General features: G+C 43.8%; 1 protein-coding gene across 2 annotated transcripts in view; it reads right to left on the bottom strand.

Annotated features, from left to right (window-relative positions):
- The window catches only part of CACNA1S (calcium voltage-gated channel subunit alpha1 S), a 488,710-nt gene that overhangs the window by 233,132 nt on the left and 231,686 nt on the right, over window positions 1-23,892 (bottom strand). For both annotated transcript variants that reach the window (XM_078644201.1, XM_078644202.1), the window contains exons 14-19: window positions 22,881-22,995; window positions 16,915-17,005; window positions 15,137-15,206; window positions 8,356-8,488; window positions 6,266-6,395; window positions 5,385-5,444 (exon numbers count right to left, since the gene is read on the bottom strand). In XM_078644201.1, the coding sequence (XP_078500327.1) occupies window positions 5,385-5,444; window positions 6,266-6,395; window positions 8,356-8,488; window positions 15,137-15,206; window positions 16,915-17,005; window positions 22,881-22,995 (599 nt within the window). The remainder of the gene's footprint in view (window positions 1-5,384; window positions 5,445-6,265; window positions 6,396-8,355; window positions 8,489-15,136; window positions 15,207-16,914; window positions 17,006-22,880; window positions 22,996-23,892) is intronic.

Below are 23,892 nucleotides of genomic sequence, written 5' to 3'. Positions count from 1 at the left end.
ATTAAACACCCTGATCTTCCAGTCCTCTGGGAGCCCCCCTCCCCCCCCCCCCGGGTTAAATCATTAGCTGTTTCCTACTAAGAGACAAAACAAGGCAAAGTCCTCCGGAAACAATGAGACTCTACACAATGACCTGCCCACATCCTGCCCCCGTGTATCAATGACCCACCCACTTCCCCACCTCGTGTATCAATGACCCGCCCACTTCCTGCCCCTGTGTATCAATTAGAAAGATTGGTGGGGTTCGCTGGGATTAATAACAAGTAAGTAAAAAATACTGAAAACTTATATGTCTTATTAATGGTAAATTTGTTTTTAAAGTTATTCAAAAGAGCTACAGCACAAAATATTACAGATAAAAGATTCCCTTCAGTACAGTTAAAATACACATTTACAAGTAAGCACAGGAGAAAGTAGCTCAGAGTGGAACCCACCATGCTCTGACCTGCTCTTCATAAGCCGGGTGATAATTTTCCTTCATTTCTTAAAACTTAGTTCATGTGCCCGGACTGCTAAGAGCTGTCAGGTGATGAGCAACCAATGAGCATGAGCAGCAGCAGTGACATCAGGCACCCTTTGGCCCTCCATTGACATAAAAGGGTTGGGTCACTATCCCAACCACTGCCCATCAACAACCTGCAGTTTGCTGCTTAGATGCCAGGGAAATGTCATAGAGTGGAATCATTACAAGATAAATAGATGGATTAATGCCCTGTCTGCTTTCTGGTTCTTGTTGCTTTTTTGAAACCCAACATCAGGGGCAGCCAGGGTGGTGGCAGGGGCACTAGAAGAGAACTCAGAGTTGCTGATGCTGTCTCTCGCCTTCTCTAATTGACACCTAAGCAAATGAGAGTGGTATTTATTTAAAAAAAAGACATATTGACAATGGCCCAAGAAGCTTGTGAGTTTTAGTTTTCTGACAATATGTAGTTGACAAACAAAAACTATGCAGGACACGTGTTTTTTTGGGGACCATCTCTCATATGCATGTAAAATGGAAATCAGACATTGTGCAGTATAAAAGTACTCCACCAGGGAGAATAAACACAAACTCGGTGGAAAAGGAATGTATGCTATAAGGCAGTTTTCAGAATGCCTTGATGGGCCACTGGCTGCTGAATGAGAAGGTTATTTTCACCTGGACTAGTCTGTCTTGTTCTGGTGAAGAGGTGCTGTGCTGTGCTTCTGCATGCTTTATATACCACCTTGTTAACGGAGATAGTGGATCACCGGGGAATGGGGAAAAAGAATGTAGCGCGGAGTGGAGGGATTGCATGAGATATGGTTAAGAGTGAGTGCTGAAGTAGAGGAGGCGTGGCATGGTTGACTGATGGGGAGGGAGGAGGAGTTAGAGCGTAGACAGGAGGAGCTAAAGCGTTGAGAAGAAATGGTGTGTCACTGGATAAGAATAATACAGGAGAACAAAGGTGGGAGCTAATACTAATTAAGTGGTATGGGAATGTGGAAAGTATAAAACATAGATTAGGGTGTATTTAGAGATTTGCAGACAGGGTACTGTGCTACAAACGTGGCTGTAAATGTAAATGTGTGGGACTTGTAAAGCGCACTGCTGCCCGTAAGCATCCTGGCACTGAAGACCGCTGGGTAACCCGTCCTGGCTTTCCCTGTGAGATGGTCCCTTCTGGGTATCTCCAAGGTGAAACCAGGCATCCCCGGCGTCTGTGGGGGGCCGTTGTAGATATGAGGCAAGCTTAATGCCCAGAGTTGCCGAGTGTGATTCCTGGTTAGAGTAGGCACCGAGGCGAGAATTATCGAGTCCGCTGACCCTGGTCCACGACCCTGCCGCTTCGGGAATTGAACCCTGGTCCCGGGCCGTTCTCTGCTTCCAGGTCTGCCGCCTCTAACCAGTGAGCCACACCACTCCACAGCCTGTTTGCCAAACTTTCAGTTCTCGCGCTCTCTATTTAGAGTCGTGTAAGCCATCATATTTCCACCGGCAGAACCCAAACTGTCTTCACCGGTGAAAACCTTACAGCGATGGCCATCACAGACGTAGGATGCTCTTACATGACTCAGAAAGTCAGCACTATTTAGAGCAGATGTTTGAGGTACTTTTTTCCTATTGATCCTATACAGAACAATATAAATTAGCCTCAATACCTGGGTGAAAATTCCCATAGTGTCAGAGCCATGAGTTTTTGTTTTTGCAAAAGGCTGCTCTGGACCCTTACAATTTCTTCAAAGGAACGGCCACGGGGGCGACACCGATGACGGCACAGAGATCTCTATCAGGCAGGTATAGATCTGTAAATATGGGTTGCTGTAGTCCTCAAGGACAGCAAAGTGCATGACTACACTGCCCTAGCAGAGAAGAATACAGCCATCCAAACCATACATTACACAATAACTACAAGAAATGAAAAAAAGAGGAGTAAGGATTATATGGAGGGAAATGGGGCACTGAAACAGAAGAGAAGGAAGGCAAGAGAGAAAGAGAGAGAGAAATAAACAAAGAAAGTTAGAAACGAGGAATGAAAGAGAGAGAATGGAACATAGTAAGATGAAGAGGTAGCACAGAAAGTGAGCTACTGAAAGAAAGTAAGGGGCATATCGGACGAAGAAGGATTAATTATTAAAAGCTGAAGGAGATAAATGGAGTGGGAGCATATAAAGTCAATACACAGGAGAAAGAAGGACAGAGCGTTCCGGAGAGGAAATGAGGACACACAATTAGTGTTTTTGTTGTTTTATCTATGTTTACATGCATACGTGGATTTCTATAGCAGGATGCTAATTATAAGTATAACATACATTATGGAGGTAGATGGCATAGAGAAGGTAGGAACTAAAGAGGAAGGGAAGAGGAAACCTCCATTCTCTGAGAGGAGAAAGCATCCTTTCAGGCATATGTGGAAATGGGGGTAACTGTGGCAGATGCTGTACAGAGATGAACTATTGGAAACACTTGGCTTTCTAACAAAATGCATTTTTCTAGTATTGTTAATGTTCTGCCCTTCGATCGTGGAGGGAAAATGAGGACATAGGACGTCAGCTTGTTTTTTGTAAGACTACATAAAATATATATATTCTCGCTAATCCTTTTAAATTGTCCACCCAAGTGTAAAATAAATAAAAAATTAATATAAAATAATGGGGTTTCGCTGTACTTTTTTCCTATAAAAGATTTAATCTCAGACTAATCTCTAGTACAGTTGAAGTAGCTTAAAAACAAAAAGCTAGAGGAGGTAAGTGGCAGAAGGACTTGACTACAATTAAATCCTCTCTGGATTTGAACTGTACATGCACATGATCCTATAAAATCTCTACAGTAAAACGGAACATATGATCTAACTTATTTGTACCAATTCAGGGCCTCATTAGTAGTTAACCAGAGCGGTACCAACTGTGATGGTACGTCTTAAAACTACTACAAGTGGCCTGACAGTTCTGGATGGAGTAATCTCAGTTTCAGGAACACAACGTCCAGTTTTAACAAATGTGTATTCACACCTGTGGAAACTATGCATGCCATCTAAGTGCAAAAGCTGTAGACAGAGCAGCACCGAGATGCTGCCGACCCCGCTCAGCACATGAATGGATTAGATAAATTCTCCAGCATAACTCCAGCATAACTCTGCTCTGATGTGCCTTTCCCTGCCTGGTCTCAGATCCCGCAACACTCTCCTGCCGCTATTTACCACCCGTACAAAACAGGTGGTAAATTACACCGGTAAAATTCCCATTACGGGGTCAATAACTTGCAACACCCTTTATTTGGGTCGAGGTACTGGCTGGAATCCATTGCAACAGTATCCTTACACCAAAACAGGGTACTCGTAATGAGGGCCTCAATTTTACCAGCTTTCGCAACCCATCCTATAATGGCTAGTCAACATAATCATCATCACTTTGGCATGGGTCTTAGGGCAGGTGGGAGCACATTCCACACCTCTAGAACAGTGCTCTACAATGGATTGACTCAGAGGTTCAGGTGTGCCAGGTTCTACAACTAAAATAAAGATGCCAATATTTAACGTCTATTGAGACCAACTTGTGTTTGACACAGACCACCAATTGGAACCATTGCAGATTGCATAGAAGAGAGGAAAAGTAGGGATCTATTTTTTGACTGTATGAATGACAGATGGGTACGTTGCTATATGGTCCACCCCTTTATAAGGTTGCACACTTGGGGCCAATCACAAAGGCATTTGTTAGTCTGTGAGGTAGAGGTATATATGTTTTACTTCACATAGTCATAAATGCCTTTCTGAATCATGTTCAGTACCTCCTCTGGAGTTAAGAACTTTTCCTGTATGTTAGAGAGTTCGAAGATCCAACAAAGGGCAACAGCTCATCGGATCAACAACAAATAGGTGAGTATTCTCCATCTACATGCTCCTCCGTAGTCATTTCTTATAAAGTGTGTGCTTTGATTTAGTTGGCCCTTTTCTCTTCACCTTATGACATTGTGTACCCATTTCTCATAAGAGTGCATTTATAATAGGAGAACGGTATGCTGCATGTTTCCGGATCTTGAGGGACACTGTGCTTACAGCTATCACAATTCTTGAGCAGCAATGCAATACACGTGGCTTGATTGATTTACAGTTGTCGTGTGGGAGTTACGCTCTGATGACCAGATGAATCAGCTATAGATACTCGCCTTTTTCTGTTCTTCCCATTTATTATTGCTATTACCGACTGCTTCGCCCTCCCATTCTGGAGTGATTTGATTATTATTACTGATACTGGCGAAATTGAGCTGTTTTAATCGTTGCCACATTGATAAGACACTTTTTCCAATCCTCAAGTGACTTGGGTCTCCCTATCCTGTAGCGGCTCGATTTTGAGTTCAGCTACTTATGGACTACCGATCTCAGCCGACGGATAACTATCGGACCTATTTCTTGTGCTTGGTTGCGGATTGGATTGGTTATTCTTTTATCCCTAAATAGGAGCATTTGTGAATATTACTTACGTCTTGAGTACGGCGACCGGTGTACTGTTGGACAACGAGCTCTTGCAAATTGGATAGACAAACGCTGTGAGTGGTACATAGCCAATTGATACTGTTTTCGCCCTGACGAAGCTCCCTATGTGGGAGCGAAACGCGTTGGCTGATGGATTGAATTGAATGCTTTTTAAGAGAAATAATTTCAAATAAAGAAGTGACTTTTCTACCTACTTTGGCCTGTTGGACTTTGTGAGCTGCGCACCCCATTTGTTATATCATTCATTTGCACTATGGTCTCATAATTGATGTTCTCCACCTCTCTTGGAATGCTATATGTACATCCGTTTCAATTCTCTGTTTACTTCTTCTCCCTGTTACTTTTCTGTTTTATGACTTTTTCCTTTTCCCATTATCTATGTAGGCCTTTTTTCGCAGTCAATTTCATAACTGTTACTGTTGCACTAACCTTCAACACAATTTCTATGGTGAAAACTGCAGTAAAGACGATGTCGGCTTTGGACAGAAGCTGGAATATAAGAACAACGAATATTACAATGGACACAAATTACAATCTGAAATAAAGACATTAGGTTTACAAAATATAATTACATTTTTGAGTGTAGTTTTTTGTTGTTATTGTAGACGAAGACACACATTTAACAACCATTTTGAACATCAGGTAAAGCATAGTTGTCATGGTTGTTAACATACCACAGAGTATCGAGAGTTGCTGCAATGCTATACTAATAGAGATTGTGCACTACCCAATTGGTAACTAACAATAACAAACACCACATAACATTAGCATCCAGTGAAATTACGGTAAAATAGCCAAGATCTGATTTGAATGTTTTACATTGATTACAGCGAATAAGTGAGTAATACTAATTGCCCATGTGAAACATAGAGAATACAATAGTTATACAAGTGTAGATGAATATAAAAATGCCACAGATCTTAGTAGGCTAGTAACATTTCAAAAGCTGTACCAACAAACATTTATACGCTACACTCTACAAAACACTGAACACTTCCACAGCCGCTGTAGCCAAGACCTACAAAAGAAAAAAACACCGAAAATGCACAGACATAAACAAAGTGGAATTAGGTATTTAGGGTTTTAGTAGTTAGTAAGACAGGTAGGTTCAATTCCACAACTTTTTGTTGAACAAATGGCCATTCATGACCCAAGTAAAATTCTTTACTGGCACACGTGGCAACGTATGTAGGCACAATCAGGACTCTCTTGAAGAGTCCACTGAAATAAAAATGTGGGTGGCTTTGTTGTAGTGTGTGCGGGCAGTGAGGCAGCAATGAGGTAGTCTTATGAAGTGATATAGACGTTACCATGTTTCTGAATGAATCCTGCCTGATGGGGTCCTCAGCAGCCAGGGAAATACTACTGAGGAGGATGAAGAGCAGGATAATATTGGTGAACGTTGTGGCATTGATAATTCGATGACACAGGATTCGAAACCTGAAAAGGTACAGACAAGATAGCCATTAAACAAGAGATCTTCGGACTCTACTTTCCCCCAGTCACATGTCCCAGAGTTGTACTAGGTATGTAACCCAGCCAGTGCAGGTATTCTGTGCTGCCCACCTCAATACAAGACCAGAGAACCAGAGATCACTTGTTACCATATAAGTACAAAACCTAATCATCAGCGGTGTGTGAAGATGTGAGGTCTGCAGGTGATGAGCAGCAATCCACAAGTAGATAACTGTCCACCCCTATGCTGATGACTACCATTAAGTGCCAGCTTGACTCTTCTGGCCATTCTAGAGTTTATTGTGGTGCTTACAAGGTAGTGAGGGATGTTCCTTGTTCAAGTTAATGGCTGTGACTAAACTGGCCATGTTGAATAAAACAATATTCATTTGGAGGTATTCCCTAGAGAGAGTTCAACAATATGATTAAGTAAGGGGAAGGCAATCAGACTCATGGTTTCCACTTAAGGAGAAAAGTGCACTTTTCCTGCACATGGCAGGAGGTAAATAGAAGGCTACATTTAAATGATACATTTGGAGGCTCCGTTTTGGCAAGGTGTTAACAGTGTTTTAAGTCAATACAGTGCCATAGACACGTTATGCATTATGGAATTTAGAGCATAATGCCCATGCAGGTTCTGGTGGTTTTATTGGGAAGATGTAAGGAGTTTTCTTTGCAGACAGTAATGTTGTCCTCAGAAATTAGATCAATACAGTACGAGTGAGGGATGGGTCGGAGGCCAATGAAGCCTAGTTGAAAAGTTGCAATGGAGCGTAGGCACGGTTACAAAGTGAAGCTGCTGGGATTGTTGTAAGGTGGGGAGCGCCAAAGGCCTGCACTGGGTAGGCTAATATCTAGGTGTTTGCAAGATTTAGGCTTGGGCCCTGCAGTGAATCCTTGAGGAAGTATTTAAAGATGAGTTAGCTCCAATGAGGCCAGCATTCCCTTCCCGACTGTAGCATGAATACCATGCTGAAAAGCATGCTCTAACTTCATCACAAAACAATATCCAGCTGGAATTCTAGTATACACTGTTGCTCCTCCTTCACAGAAGGCACATGGTTACTAAGTTACAGGTTGGAAAGCTCCCCTTTAACCTCTTCTATGCTCATGATGAGCTCAGCTCGTCATAAGGCACAGTCCAGCTGGACTCTTGATGAGCTGAGCTCGTCACGGCCGTTGGAACGTTCGCACGCGGGGATAATTTCCCCGCTGTGCTGAACGTTTGAAAACGGGTGTGGCCGTGACGAGCTCATGAGTGCAGCTCCGCGTGCAGCTCCGCGTGCAGCTCCGCGTGCAGCTCTGCTGCGCCTCATGACGGGCTGAGCTCGTCACCAGCACAGCGACGCCGTGCGCGGCCCCCCTCCCCCCGCACAGCGGGGGGAAAACACCCCACAGCGAAGGGGTTAAAGATCTAATGAGATTATAGAGGAGAGAACCACCAAAGCTCTAGAGAGACTGGCTGCTGCCAATTTTAACTCAGAGCGGGACTGGCATTGTGAACGAGGGGTCTAATTAGCTCAGCACATGCTCAGCTCTAATGTTTGTGAGCAAACATATCCTTGAACACGTGAGGAAGTAGTGGACTCAGGATATGCTTCGGCTCAGCAGTGCCACAAGAGCACTTGTCTTTTTACCGTTTTTACCATTGTTATTTCTGATTCTGGTGTCATTTTTACTTCACGAACTACAGGAAAATGTGGTTCTAAATTAAAGGATTGTATAATTTATGGAATTATCTGTAAAGAAGAAGATTATATGCATTCCCTACAAACTACATGTATGTATTTAATTAAGGTATTTGACACCTAACTCCAATGAGTGAAGGAGAGTTCTAGATAGAGAACTTTTATTTCATCAGAAACATCCCAAACATGAGGTTTTAACCGCTAGCTGTTTCAAGAGGTCGATGACAATGAAGGGGGCGATAGGAAGCCAGACTTACTTGTTGGTTGGACTGAAGATGAAAAAGGAGCTGGCCTCGGGCATGGGCACAGCCTTCTCCTTCAGCTGGATGTCAGCTAGAGGACGCGGGCGTGGGCTGATGGGGATCTCCGGCTCCTCTTCCTCATCGTCCCCTGGAAGAAAAAAGTCAAGAGGTGTAAAAGAGTCAATCAGAGAGAGGTGCAGGGCAGGGGCTGAAGGATGAAGGAGAGAGGACCCGGAAGTGCAAGAACCATATAATGATAGAGCGAACACATGCATAATCCTTAGCCCCCGGGCACAAAGAAACCATTTGTTCTGCGTAAGGTAAATGTAACATTTACCTTGGTTGACCGTTTTTCAGTTGTATATAATAATCTTATTGTATTACATATATAGTAATGAAATAATGTATAATTTATAAAATGTTGAAACTTTAAATGTTTAATCATTGGATTTTTAGAGATTAATCTCAGCAAGATATTTTACTTTTCCTACTGACTACCCTATAACCTTTATGCAAATTAACATTTGCCTCAGCACTAAAAGTAAACAGTTGAGAAAGAACATTTATCAGCTATCATTCATTGCACAGATGTATTCACTCAGTGTCAACTTCCAGATATATCTACAGATTCACACAAACCTCGTTCAATGGTCACTAGTTCTAGGTATGAGAATGGGGCTCCCACACCCTGGTTTGTCACTGAAGTGGAAGCAGGAATATCGCCTAATAGGGAAGATGGGATATTTCTTGGGAGTACAAAGCATGGTATAAGCCAATGTGGTGGCTGCTGAGTGAAACTATTGCTAAATCCCCGACTAACCAGTCTGACTGACCTTTCTGAAGCACCAAACACCGAAAATACTATCTTACTGTTCAATTGCTGTTCAAGCACTTTGCCACCTCAACAAACTGTAAAGCAGTATGAGATTAGAAGTCACAAAGTAATGGAGTACTGTAATGGTATGTGACGGTGCCCAGTGCACCTTCCATCACCACACCACCACCATGCTCTATTACTTTGTGATGTATTTTAATCTCATATTACATTGATGGCCCCAACTTTATCAAACAAAGGCACAGACGTCACATTTGGTAGAATTGGCATCTTTAGGGTAAACTTCTGAACTTTTTGCTTTTTACCTCCACGTTTGCTTATTCTTATTGATGGCCTTAGTCACGGAGCGCTTTACCACTGCTAACCAGCGCTAAAGTTAATGTGCATCCCCCATATGTATGATGACATTGGTGTATACCTGTTTGGCATATTTGTTGTACTGGTAAGTCCCTTGTAAATTATTATAGCATATACCCAGGGCCTGTACTTTAAATGCTACTAGTGAGCTGCAGCTCTGACTGTGCCACCCACAGAAGCAGCCATTCAAACCCATCTCAGGCCTTCCACTGCAGTGTCTGTGTGTGCAGTTTACTGCCACTTCGACGTGGCATCTAAAACTACTTGCCAAGCCTTAAACTCCTATTTTATTATATATCAATCCTAAGGTAGGCCCTAAGTAACCCCAAAGGGCAGGGATCCATGTTAGTAAAAGGTATGGACATGTACCTGTAAATTTTGCATGTCTTGGTAGTGACAAACAGCCTATTTCGTTTTCACTACTGTGACGCCTACCCCTCTCACAGGCCAGCAATGGGAATTCCTTAATACACTGTTAAGCTATAATTCCTGATCAGAGAGGAGTAGCTTTTTCATATCTTTGGAATAGTAATGATAAATCCTCCTTACTGGTGAAGTTGGATTTAACATTACTGTTATAGAAAACCCACATTTAGAAAGTCGACATTTCTCTGTACTTACTGCTTCTTTGTGCCTGACAACCTGTCTCCAATACTCATCTGGGTTGGGTGATAGCAACACTGCATTCCCTTTAGACAGCCACAAATACAGGAAGGTGAGGCTCATCTCCATTCTGAGCACTCATCTGCATTATTCTGCATTCTGATGGGTGTTCCTGCGCAGGGCGAAATGGTAGGGGCTGCCACTTCCACTTCAATAGGTAGTGTTCTGTCCACACACAAAGCACTGATTTATCCCCCACAGATAGCCTGGCTACAGGCCTGAGTTGAAAGGGATCCTTGTACACTTCAGAGAGCTGATTTGAAGTCACCCCCTACATCAAAGGCCCTTTTGGGTATAAGTAATGGGTTACTTATCCCCTAAAATCAGACACCTCTGGATATTGAACTAAGACTCTGTCAGAAGGACTCCTGAGCTGCTTAAAGGACTCAACTGGACTGCGTTTTTGGAATGACTGCTTTCCTGATTGGTGCCTTGCTGCTCCCTGAATGTGTTGAAGGAGAGCTGGACTCTGCCTTCTCTCCAAGTGCTCTCCAAGGGCTTGCTGGCCTGCCTCCTGTTTTTGAAGTCTCAGGGACACATCCTCAGGGACCTCCTGCAATTCTGCTGGCTGCTGGTCTCTGCCTTCTTTGAGCCCTCACTTTGCCTGAGGTGCCCTCTCCATGTACTGGGCCTCAGAGGTGGGCTCTGCAGCTGTTTTTCCACAAAACCAACATATTGTTACCACTGCGCTAGTCGGAAGCAACGCTCTTCGCCCCAGATGCAGAGGCTGTTCAACAACAGCTATTCCACAGCCTGCGCAAGCCGATGAATATATTCTTCACGGCTTGAGGACAACGCATTGCCTGCCCTTCAGGGAAGCTCTACGGTGAAGAGGCAACCCGAATGCATGGAAAAGATTGACACATCAAGTTCTCAGCGTCGATGCTTTGCTCCATCCAAGGTACTTTCTCAGCGGCCCCTGCGGCCCCGCCCCCCGCTGTCCCATTCGCCACCCCGCTCCCGCCTCCCAGCTGCTCCTCCCTCCCACAGACCCTCATATGGAGGCTGCACAGCGGGCACGCCGCTGGCTCGCCAGAACCCCTGACCCCCGCCGCACCCAGAGTACCCGACTGAGATATGACTCCGCCACCCTCAACGCACTCAACACCAGACAACAACCCGCCTGCTACCGAGTCACCCCGAAACGAACCCATGGACCCTTCGCCTGCAAAGCCTGCAAATTCACCTGCCTTCGAACCTGCCCCCCACCCACCAAACACAGCAGCAACAGCAACAACAACCTCAAGTGCATCCTCCCCAACACCCGCTCCGTCCACAAACACGCCGTTGAACTCTGGGACCTCCTCGACACAACAGCACCGAACGTCGCCTTCCTCACGGAAACCTGGATGAACGCTTCCTCGGCCCCCGACATCACCATAGCGATCCCGGACGGCTACAAAATCACCCGGAAGGACCGACTCAACCAAACCGGAGGAGGAATCACCATCGTCTACAGGAACACCATCAACATCACGACCAACATCGAAGACACACTCTCCGCCGCCGACCACCTTCACTTCCTGATTCACACTGACCCCAAGACCACCCTTAGAGGAACGCTCATCTACAGACCCCCAGGCCCGCGCACACAATTCAGCGAAACCATTGCCGACTTCATCAGCCCGCACGCCCTAGCCTCACCAGAATACATCCTCCTAGGGAACCTGAAGTTCCACCTGGAGAAAAACAACGACAACAGCACCTCCACCGTGCTCGACAACTTCGTGAACCTCGGACTCAAACAACTGGTGAACACCCCCACCCACCTCGCCGGCCACACGCTCAACCCCATCTGCTCCGCCAGCAGCCACGTCTCCTTCAGCCACTCCACCGTACTACACTGGACCAACCACAGATGCATCCACTGCACCTTCGAAAAGAATACATCGCACCACTGCACACGACAAATACCCCGCAGATGCTGGAGCAAAATCACCACAGACCAGCTCCTCTCATCACTAAACCAGAACCCGCCAGCCGACACCGCGAACACCAACGAAGCAGCCCACAACCTCGCACAGTGGATCACCTACTGCGCCGACAACCTCGCCCCACTGAAGAACCCTCCAAGCAAGACCGGCAACAGGAAAACATCATGGTTCACAGACGCCCTCAAAGAATCAAAGAAATCCTGCCGAACCCTCGAAAATACCTGGCGCCATGAACGAACAACAGAAAACCTGACAGCCCTCAAGAATGCCACTCGCGAACACTACCAGCTGATCCGCACCACCAAAAGGGCATCGTTCAAAGAGCGGCTAGACAACAACACCCACAACAGCAAGGAACTCTTCAGCATCGTCAAAGAGCACTCCAACCCCAGCGCCAGCAACAGCGACATCACACCATCACAAGACCTCTGCAACTCCCTCGCCACATTCTTCCACCGCAAGATCACAGATATAAACAACAGCTTCGGACCCCAGACTCCGCCTCCGGTCACCGAACCAACGACCCCCACCACCACCCTCAGCACCTGGACACCCATCAGCACTGAAGACACCACCCACGTCATGAACACCATCCACTCCGGCTCCCCCTCGGACCCATGCCCCCATCATATCTTCAACAAAGCCGACATCATCATCGCACCCCACCTCCGGAACGTCATTAACAACTCCTTCATGTCAGCCACCTTCCCTGAGAGCTGGAAGCACGCAGAAATCAACCCCCTTCTGAAGAAACCCATGGCAGACCCCAAAGACCTCAAAAACATCCGCCCCATTTCTCTTCTTCCCTTCCCGGCGAAAGTCATCGAGAAGACCGTCAATAAACAGCTGACTGTATTCCTCGAGGCAAACAACTCGCTCGACCCGTCCCAGTCCGGATTTCGAGCCAACCACAGCACCGAGACCGCCCTCATCGCAGCCACCGACGACATCAGGACCATGATGGACAACGGAGAAACAACCGCTCCCATCCTCCTGGACCTCTCGGCAGCCTTTGATACCGTATGCCACCGCAACCTAATAACCCGCCTCTTCAACACTGGGATCCAAGGAAAGGCCCTGGACTGGATCACCTCGTTCCTCTCCGGCAGAACCCAGAGAGTCCGCCTCTCTCCCTTCCGCTCAGCGGCCACCGAGATCATCTGCGGCGTCCCCCAAGGCTCCTCGCTCAGCCCAACCCTCTTCAATATCTACATGACCCCCCCTCGCCGCCATCTCACACAAACACAACATCAACATCATCTCCTAAGCCGACGACACCCAGCTGATACTCTCTCTCACCAAAGACCCAGCCACCGCCAAAAACAACCTCCAGGAAGGAATGAAAGACGTTGCAGAATGGATGAAGCTCCGCCGCTTGAAGCTGAACTCAGACAAGACGGAAGTCCTCATCCTCGGACAATCCCCACCCGCCTGGGACGACTCCTGGTGGCCCACGGCGCTGGGCTCCGCGCCGACACCCTCGGACCACGCTCGCAACCTGGGATTCATCCTGGACTCCTCCCTCTCAATGACCAAGCAATCCAACGCCGTCTCGTCCTCTTGCTTCAACACCCTGCACATGCTCCGAAAAATCTTCCAGTGGATCCCCACCAAAACCAGAAAGACCGTCACCCAGGCCCTCGTCACCAGCCGCCTGGACTACTGAAACGCCCTATACGCAGGAACCACCCCCAAACTCCAGAAACGACTACAACGCATACAGAACGCCTCCGCACGACTCATCCTCGGCATCCCTCGCCACAGCCACATACCCGCCCACCTAAGAAACCTGCACTGGCTCCCCGTCAGCAAGAGGATCACGTTCAGGCTCCTCACCCATGCACACAAAGCGCTCCACGACATGGGCCCCGAATACCTCAACAACCGCCTCTCGTTCTACACTCCCACCCGCCAGCTCCGCTCCGCCAGCCTCGCCCTCGCCACCATCCCACGGATTCGCAGAACCACCACCGGAGGAAGATCGTTCTCCTACCTGGCAGCCAAAACATGGAACTCCCTCCCTGCACACCTACGACTGACCCAGGACCACCTCACCTTCAGGAAACACCTCAAGACCCGGTTATTCGAGCAGTAGCAGCACACCCCCCCCCCATCCAGCGCCTTCAGACCCTCACGGGTGAGTAGCGCGCTCTATAAATGCAGTGATTGATTGATTGATTGGCTAGATTGGTGGTCTCTGCCTAGCCTGGGTGCATACCTCAGGTAACCAGGAATCCCATTTCTAACACAGTTCATATACATGATTTGGTCCAAATGTTTCACCACTTGAAGAATATTGAGCGCAAACTCTGCATTACATGTAGGCCTGCAGTGAAAGCAGAGAAGCATTCTGCCTATGCCCACCACAGGGAGCCTGCACCCAGAATAAGAATTGCGTGTGGATCCAATAAGTGGTTTCCCATTATGTCCTATAATGTAAATTTATAATAAATTTAACTGATGGCATCAAATACATCAACTTCTTGTGTCTATTATGGATCAAGCAATGATGGTCAAGGGTGTTAGTTGAGCATGTATTCTGATATAAAAGACACAAACATGCTCATGGGTAATTGGCCCTATGGTTGTGCTGTGTATGGTTGTAGCTGAACAAGGAGAAAAGAAGGAAGGACAGGACAGCAAAAATGATTTGGGAAAGGAAAGTCTGCACAACAAGAGAATGGAGGATCATATTACCACCAGAGGATGTAGGGAGGAAAGTAAAGGATGAAAGATGTAAAACACAAGAGTGAGGAACATTTGTTTTGGGTTCAGAAATGCTGGAAAAGCCCCTAGAAGCAAATCTAAAGAGATCCCTCACTGTAGGCTCAGTGCCCATCATTGCAAAGTATATTTTAAACTATATTCCTACTTTCCCCTAGTATCCATCTGAACCAACTACAGGCACGGGTTAAACCATGCTCCAGAGAAAAGAAACATCATACAGCGTCCAAGAGAGAATTGCATGCCATAATCCTGTTTCCTGAGTATAAGTTCCCATTCTCACCTGGAAAGTCAGCAGAAGGGTACGGGTCCTTAATTTCATTCACATTCGATTCGAACTCATCAATTTTCAGCTGAATAGGAGTTGGGGAAAAAGAAAGAGAATGATATATAAGACATAAAAACATACAGAGATATTAAAGTCTGTAACTGATGGAAGACAAGACTAACTGCATAAACTACAAACATTTGGTGATGCCCAGACATGTCTTATCTCGATTCCTATTTAGTGATAAACGTAAATATTCCCATCCATGACGAGAGAGTGATATACATGTCTTCACTGCCACATGGTGTCATGGCCTTCAACATCCTTTTTCCTAGAATACTTAGCAAATTAGTATTGCAGTGAATTCTGCTATATGAGAAACAGCTTAAATAGAAACTACCTGCTGTAAACCACCTAGGCTATCTGAACAGCTGCAAGGAGAAACTAAATCATCAATGTGTCTTTTCTCACTGAGATCACATCTTTTTTCACACACAATTTTATGTAGTAAAACACTGATTTAGAAGGTGTTCTGTTTCCCAATATGGACTACTCTGCAGTTAGGTGAATCATATTTGGAACATGAAAAGTACATTGGCCTGTAAAGAATCTAAGACAGGATTATGCAATGAGATAAAGATATGCGAGCTGCATGTGGATCTTTCTTTACAAAGCAAAGATGATATTGATCTTCTCACCTATTGGGACTTCATCGTCTACCATGTTGTCTCAATGTTAGACAAAATATAAATGAATATTCTCTTGCTTGATGAATTGAAACTAGACAATGAAACACAAATAATTTACTATTTTAGTAATCTCTGGATCAAATGAATTATTTTGTTAGGATCCTGATACAACTTGGAATTGCAATCATTTAAAAATGGTGATATCAACAATGAAAACACAGAAGAAAGCAACCCTTTTTATTACCCCTTCAGGTTACAAAAAGGTATGAGTGAACTTTGTGGGGGATTTTGGCAAAAATGAGAGAGGTGTGTGTCATTAGAATGCATGCAGAGGAAGTCTTCTGAACAAATGTTAGTGGTTTTCGAGCAGAATAAGTTAACTAAGTTTATGAGGTGGATGTGGCTGCTGGGCAAAGATAGGAATAATGCCAATCCCAACCACATATTCCTTCCACCATCTTCATTGGGTTTGTCAGGTGCCCATGAACAAAAGAGATGAAAATCCAGAGGCTCAGTATATCAAAGGAACGGCATCACTTTAGTGTCACTCTTACTAGAAAAGATCCTAGAGAATCGTCCTTGTCTCATGATGCATATCACTCTTTGGTTTTGATGTAGCAGCTCCTCAGAGACAACTATCGGGGTAGGTTTCAAGAGCAGCCCATGCCTCTTTGAGGATGCTGCCTACATGCACATGGTTTGTTCAGCCTAGCAGTCACCAGGTTCAAGTTGTGGGCCATTTCCCTGCACCGCACTACATTGTAACTCAGACAACTGTGTCACTTTGACTTTATTCAGTGGTGTTATTTGTGCATGGGTCTCCAGTGGAGCACTCAGTGGAAAAACATGGGCAAGTGGCAGAATGCTTAGTTTTTAATCCCAAGAGCTGACTAGATTACCACTACAGAAACTCAAGAAATTGATAAAATGGAAAGTACTTGACCTATACATCACAACACGATTGGATAAAAGGCTGTGGCAACAGATGATGTGGGATCATAATGCTATTTTGACTCATTATGGAGAGCTGCCCAGACATGCTTCTCCTACATCTGACCACAATTGTTGACACTGTTGACTTGTCAGAATTTAGGGTAGACAAACCTTGGCAGTGGTGGGAACTCCTTCTTTCGCCTTCTGCTCCAGTTTCTTGGCCAGCAGCAGTTTCTCCTCATCAGATTTCTCGGGGTATGATCTGAATAAGCGAGCCAAAGCCGTACAAATTTTATTAATGCAACAATGACAGAAGCAAAGAAAGTGACAACAAAAGAAGAAAATTAATTTAAGAACATTAAAAGGGTTAAACATTGTATAAAAAGGTCCGACTTGTTTCAGACAAAAAGAGCAAACGTAAAAAAATTGTAAAAACAAATAACCAAAAATTATTTCAAGACTGCAAAATCACTTACCTTACACTGCCACTCAATGTTCTGCCACATGACCTCAATGTTCTGCAGCACATCCTCCGCGCGCTAAGCCTACAGTCAGCACTCTAATCCAATCAAGACCCTGTTCTCAAGCTGTTAAGCAGGATGAGCAAAGCGTCTTGCTTGGCTGGAGCAGGCTGGCTCTGTGCTCTAAAAGGCACTACAGGCCTGTGCCTGCTCTCCAATTCAGCTGTCCAAGCCAGCAGGTTGGAGAATTTTGAATCGTGCATGCCGGTTTGGTCGTACCAAGGTAGACGGCCAAACCAACATGTGCACTTCAAACTTAAGTGGGCACTCCTCCCTGCTGCCAAACATTGGCAGCAGTGACGTACTGGCCATGCCCTGCCCTCACACTCGGTTTGCTGGCAGAGAATAAAAAACTAAAATGGTAAATAAAATCATTTGATTAATATTTTATTTTTCAAGCTTTCTGCGCAGCAGTGCAGGGTGGTGACAACTCCTCCGCTCCCACGGAGGAACCGCGATGGTTAGGTGTGATATACGAATGTGGTTGATGGAAAAATCTTCTCTCGTACATCCATTTACTTATGCCACAAATCCCTTGGTTAACGTGAATGCCTTACAGTCATAACAAGCATTGGTAATGCATTGGTTTCCCATATGTAATAAATAAAGAACTGTTTTCATCAATCATCGTCGGGAAGAAGGAAAGAGCTTCCTAACAGATAACACAGGAGTGGAGAGGATGTGTCGCAGTGGCCAGAGCTGCTGACTCGAATGCTGGGGATCCCATTCGAGTCTTGACAACGCGCACAACATTCTATGATTCTATGTAGGTAGGCTTTTACCGGTCGGTAACCCCCGAAATCGGCTGTTACCGACCGGTAAAAGCCTTTTCCTATGTAGGAGGCTATTTTACTGATTCGGTAAATAACGAATCGGTATTTAGCGATTCGGTATTTACCCCATCATCATTTACCGATTCGGATTCGGTATTTACCAAATCGGTAAATGAGATGTAGGAAGCACTGTAAACAGTGCTTTTGGGCTTTAAGAATTCGTTATTTACCACCAACTATTAGTTGGTGGTAAATAAGGAATTCCTATGTAAATGCATAAATGTGCATTTACACCTGTGCCATGTGACAGACATACATGCCCTTAGGGCATGTATGTATGCCACATGTGCACACCAGCACTAATTAGGGGTGCAACCGGGTGTCAAAGTGACACCCTGCCACCCTTGACTTTTTCCCAATTTTACCGAATCGGTAATTATCGATTCAGTAATTGACATTCATTCCTATGGGCCTCCAGGCCCATAGGAATCAATGGCAAATACAGAATCGGTAATTACCGATTCGGTAAATACTGAATCTTAACGATTCAGTATTTTTTACCGATTTACCGATTCTAAAATACCGAATCGGTAAAATTCGGTATTTTAGAATCAGTAAAACCTATTTACCTACATCTAGCCCTTAATCTCTCCAGATGATAAATTGTTTTATAAATATGCTGCAAGAGTAAAAGGCAAAGCTTTATGAAAATCTAGTTCCACCAAAGCAGATGTTAACAGTATTTCGACGGCAGGAAACTGATTAGAGAAGCAGACCAGGAACAGGCATTGGTAAATGCAGGTAAATATGCTACAGCCAATAGAAATGGAGAAAAGGTAACTGGCACGCACAGGAACCAATGAGAAGCGAGGAAAGAGAGGAGGGATGTAAGTCCCCTTTAAGTTTACATTAAAAACAATAGATTTCTAAAGCACAGCGCAAGCACTAGGCAGGCGAAACCTAAAAAGGGAAATTATTTCATAGACACATGTACAAATTAATTGACCTTTGAATAGGTTAGAAATGTATATATATATATATTTTTTATGTAACAGACAAAACATGTTTATGTAGGGAACACCTTCCCTAAAGCGCCTGGAAATGGGGGGGTCAGTGTCTTCGAGACACCCAATTTGTACATTTACTCCGGAGTTTTTGAGCTCTAACATTAAGTGTACAAGCTGTGAAAATCCATTTAAAATATCTGTGAACACCCAAAAGGTTAGGTCCACCTTCCCTAAGGCTACCCACTTGCAGTGTGCCGTGGGATCAACTAGACCTGCTCCACAAATCCTAAATGTATGATAAATTTACCAGAATACCTCATTATCAATGGTCACAATGGCAATTTAAAGTTGGAAATTCTTTGAATCCTCATTTCGAAAGTGAAAATTCAGGATTTACGACCTTAAATCAAAATGTTTTGCAACTGTAAATAGCTGAAAATTTAAAAATGACCTGTTAGTTCAGGGGAACGGTGTCCACTTTTGCATTACAATTGTTCCCTCACTAGCAAATGTAATATAATTTGTAGTTCCCAAATTCCAGAACAAATACCAGAAAAATACACATTCACCATTCCAAACAGACAGTTTTTGACCCAGGAAGGGACAGAGACTGCACTGTCTAGCATTTGGGATGATGTAATTACTTTGGCCTCCACATAGTCTCTGATGGGGAAATGAACATTTTGCCAGACTCTCTTTATGGGGAAAAGATCTCAGATGCAACATTTACGTGGTACCAATGATGAACCCAATTATCACACTTCCAATGACCGGCCTATGTACATGACACCCAACTATGCTTATCAGTTAGTAAAGATCCATTCTATACAAAATGCTCTCTATTTATTTTGTTGGAATGTAAAGGTAAAGTCAAAATTATCCTCCGTGGCCACAGACAAACTTTACAATGTAAAGGATTGAGTGAGTCATTATCTCCTCTAAATTGGGAGAGGTACTTAAACCATGTAAGAATAGAATGCTGGAATTCTGGTTTAAAAAATAACTCTCTTAACAAAACTGATAAGCTATATGTTGACTTGAATTGAGGCCTTTTAAGGACTCCGTCATTAAGATTCATAAGCATGAAAGGAGCCCTGAATTGAAACAATTTGTGAATCAGATTGAGACTGAAACCCAACATCTTTGTTCAATGGGAATGCCTAAGTTGGGCCTGACTCAGGGGTATATAATTATGTCCGAAACACATCTTGATAGAAGTAAACAAGACCTAGAGATGGTTTTGTTATCATCAGTGAAAGCAATGTCGATCTACGCCATAATATATGCAGCATTACAATGTCAATACCAGTAAATACGATGTTGATGTACGCTACAACAAATGTACGCATAATAATGAGAATGTTGGAAATGTGATATCAATGACCTCCATGTTATATGTTCTTGTAATAACAAACTTGTATCATTGCTGTCAGATTCACCGGAGATGATCCCCCCAATCAACCTCGAGTTAGAGATACATGATCAGACAGGCCCTGGGACCCTAACTCAAGCCTATCAATTGATAGGTCACAGGTGGGGTTACACTTAGCCCGAAGACAAATGTGCGAACAGGGAAAACCCAGATCGATCCCACGGATAGGCAGTTGCACCACAACAGATCGGTGGAGATTGGCCCCAATAAAACACATTTAGCCAAAGGTGCACATTCCCAAAATACCACAAAGTCAGATTCCACATATTGTTAGGAACACTCAGCCAGTCAGAACATATCATGCACACTGCATGCGATGATCACGCATTCTCCATGCCAGACATCTGGAAACACACACACACTGGCACACACTAGGTCTCCAACAAAATTGAGAGCCACCTGTGTCCCCCTTATCAGATGGTTGTATTTATGGTTCATGACTAGACCCAAATTTACATGCTTTACAAAATGTGTATTCAATTTATTGTACCTCTAGAACTGTATTTAATACCGGCCTAAACTTCTGTACATCGAGACAGTCTTCAGACATGACTCTGTTGATAACTCCCAGCTGCTTCGTTTAATGAAACCAACTTGTTTCTGGTTTGCCAAACACCTCTAGTCTTTTCATATTTTCATGGTAAATTCATATCCGAGCAACAGTTTTCCACATGCGTCATGGTAAATTCACCCACACTACCTTACTTGTAAGGGTAACGAATCTCACTGAAGCCACTGCAGGAGATGCCCAGGCTCAATACTTTTCATGGATTGCTCTTTTTTTTAGAATTTGCTCAGCTCATCTGAGAAGTTCTGGTTCTGTTTAGCAGGCAGTAAATATGTTTACTGTCTTCAGTAGTGATTGAGAGATCTATAGTATTACAGAAGACTCCAAGGGAATACTTGAGGGATGGCAACTCTAGAACACAGAGGTGATGATTCTTCACAAGACCATGTCGTTAACACTGTGATTAGTACCGTTTATGCTTCTTCTATTTTAAATATGTGACTGCTTACATATTCTATCTCTTTTAGTAGAAAGTGTGACGTTTTAGACACATGCAGAAGTGTCTTCCTTCTATATAGGATGAAATATTTTATTGGTTTGTTTGTATGAACACTGCATAACATCATGTCCTCTTACTGTATAAGCTGACATGTTTCTATTGTTTTTAGTTATCGGAGCGTATAATCTGCATGTGTATCAAGATGACACATTTATCAAAAAGAACTGTTTTATTTTATGAACATATGATAAAATCGGTTGGAGGAGATTCATACTTCGATTATCATGTCAGAGGTCGCATCAATTTGCAGCGACAGCCAGGCTTGGTAAGAGGTTGCTTCGGGAACTGTGCAGAGAAGTGGTCTTCAGTCTTGCACTGCTTATTGTTCCCTGGCAAAAGCCATGACAGAGACTAGCTAAAAGATATTTGTTTACAGAAAGAAGGTATGCTGTGTGTGATTAATCTTAGAAAACATGATTTTTGCTTCTGCTAATATCTAACATTAGGGCTTAGAAATAGCAATATGGCTGCATGTATTTCCCATTCTGTGTGGTTACGATTCATATTTTATGCACTAGAAATACAAAATTTAAAGTACATATTTTGTTTCTTAGAGCTATTTTGCATTTGTTTTTATATTAGAAAAGAGGTTTTGGTGTTCCACTGTGTCCCTAATACCATCTAGTGAGACTACCAGACAACACTTCCCGTACAGTAAGTACTGAGTTGCGTACAGGATAAAGTCCAACTTGAGTTTTAATGTATATTGGTGTATTGAACTAAACCCTTGCTCTGGGAATTAGAAAGCCCCTCTTCCTTTAGCCATGAGGCGGGTTCCCACACCCTGACTACAGTGTAAATCGTACGCCCTTCAACCTACATCTTTCCAAAATCATATGATGGACTATGGGATACATTCAACATGGGGCTTCTGAATCTCCATACTTTTTTCATAGATGCACCCATTATGGAGGTGTAAAGTTATTGCACGTGCATTTCATAATATGCACAAGTTCAAATTGTTCATATTACAGGAGCAGTACTGCTTTAACCAACTGCAATCAAAATACATGTGCATTTTCTCCCATACGAAAGCAATTCATAGAGACATTCAAGGATAACCAGCAAGACGGACACTATCCTTGATCATTGTGATGTCAGTTATGCCAGAATTAATCCCAGGGGAGAGAAGTCACATATTAAATCTGTACGTTTGGCTGAGATACCAATGCAAGTTAAGAGGAGGAGCTGAATTTTTTACTAAGCGGTGTTCACACCACATCAATTTCACAAATCTGCAAAGTCTTCTGTAATCATCATTAGTTGAAAGTGGTCAATGTCATGCTCCCAGTGTCTGTTCTGAAGTATGTTTTGATATTGCCCTATGGTTTTCTTACCTGGCCATTTTCCGTCGCTTTTTTTCCTCTGCTTTGGCTTTCTGTGCAGACGTCAGACTCTCTGCTTCAGCCAGATTATCCACCGCAATGGCCAAAAAGACATTTAGCAGAATATCTGGACGAGAAACCTCGCTAAGGAATAATGTAGGCACGCAGAGGATCTGGAGAACTAGAGACCTTTAAAAAGATCACTTCCTTCAGTGTCAGCTTCATACACTCTATTGCACTGTGATTGCTGGTCTCAATCACCCTGTGCTGGCTCAGTCCTTATGTGGCATGTACTACAAGGCTTGTCTAACCTCCTATTTTATCTGCAGTTACCAATCACTCATGGATTAAACTATGTGGAGTGCACAATACATGTTTTAATACATATTAGAATCTGTAGAATTCACATTCCTAACAGTGTGCCTTGCGAGTCTGATTGCACCATGTAACACACATCAGATCTATTCGAGCAAGAAAAGCATCCTAAATACTTTTTTCGTGCCACCTAATCAAATCACATATATAATCCTGTGCACTACATTGTTACTTCCCACATTCATCACTGAGTTCTAGTAGCTCATTATTGTTCCAGAAGAAACCTTCTCAAATGCAGCAGTGGTGTCAGCCATGCAGACCACTTTACCTGTCAACACACAGAAGAAAAGTAGGGTCCCGAATACACATGTTGCTATGTTGCGCTGATTTAGAAGTATTCGAACAGTCCAGAACAGAACAGAATCATTTAACTCACTTGTGTGCATACTAACACTACAATGCAGCAATAAAAATCACACATGGTTTTCAAATGAGAAAGTAAAAATCTTATAAAAAACCAGTAGACAATTGCGTTGTAATTTCCTACAGATTACAGATCACACAATTATGGAATAAACATGTAAAACAAAACAGACTCTTCCATGAAAGCTGATCAGCGTTAAAAAAAAAATGGATCGAGGGAGGGGGAGACAGTCATAGTCAGCATTAGAACCAATTTGTACATCACTCTAGACTACGGCAATCAGAC

The sequence above is a fragment of the Lissotriton helveticus genome, chromosome 5_1, assembly GCF_964261635.1.
Source record: "Lissotriton helveticus chromosome 5_1, aLisHel1.1, whole genome shotgun sequence".
Classification (NCBI taxonomy): domain Eukaryota; kingdom Metazoa; phylum Chordata; class Amphibia; order Caudata; family Salamandridae; genus Lissotriton; species Lissotriton helveticus.
The sequence above is the reverse complement of the archived record's forward strand: the minus strand, read 5'-3'. Positions and strand labels throughout refer to the sequence as shown.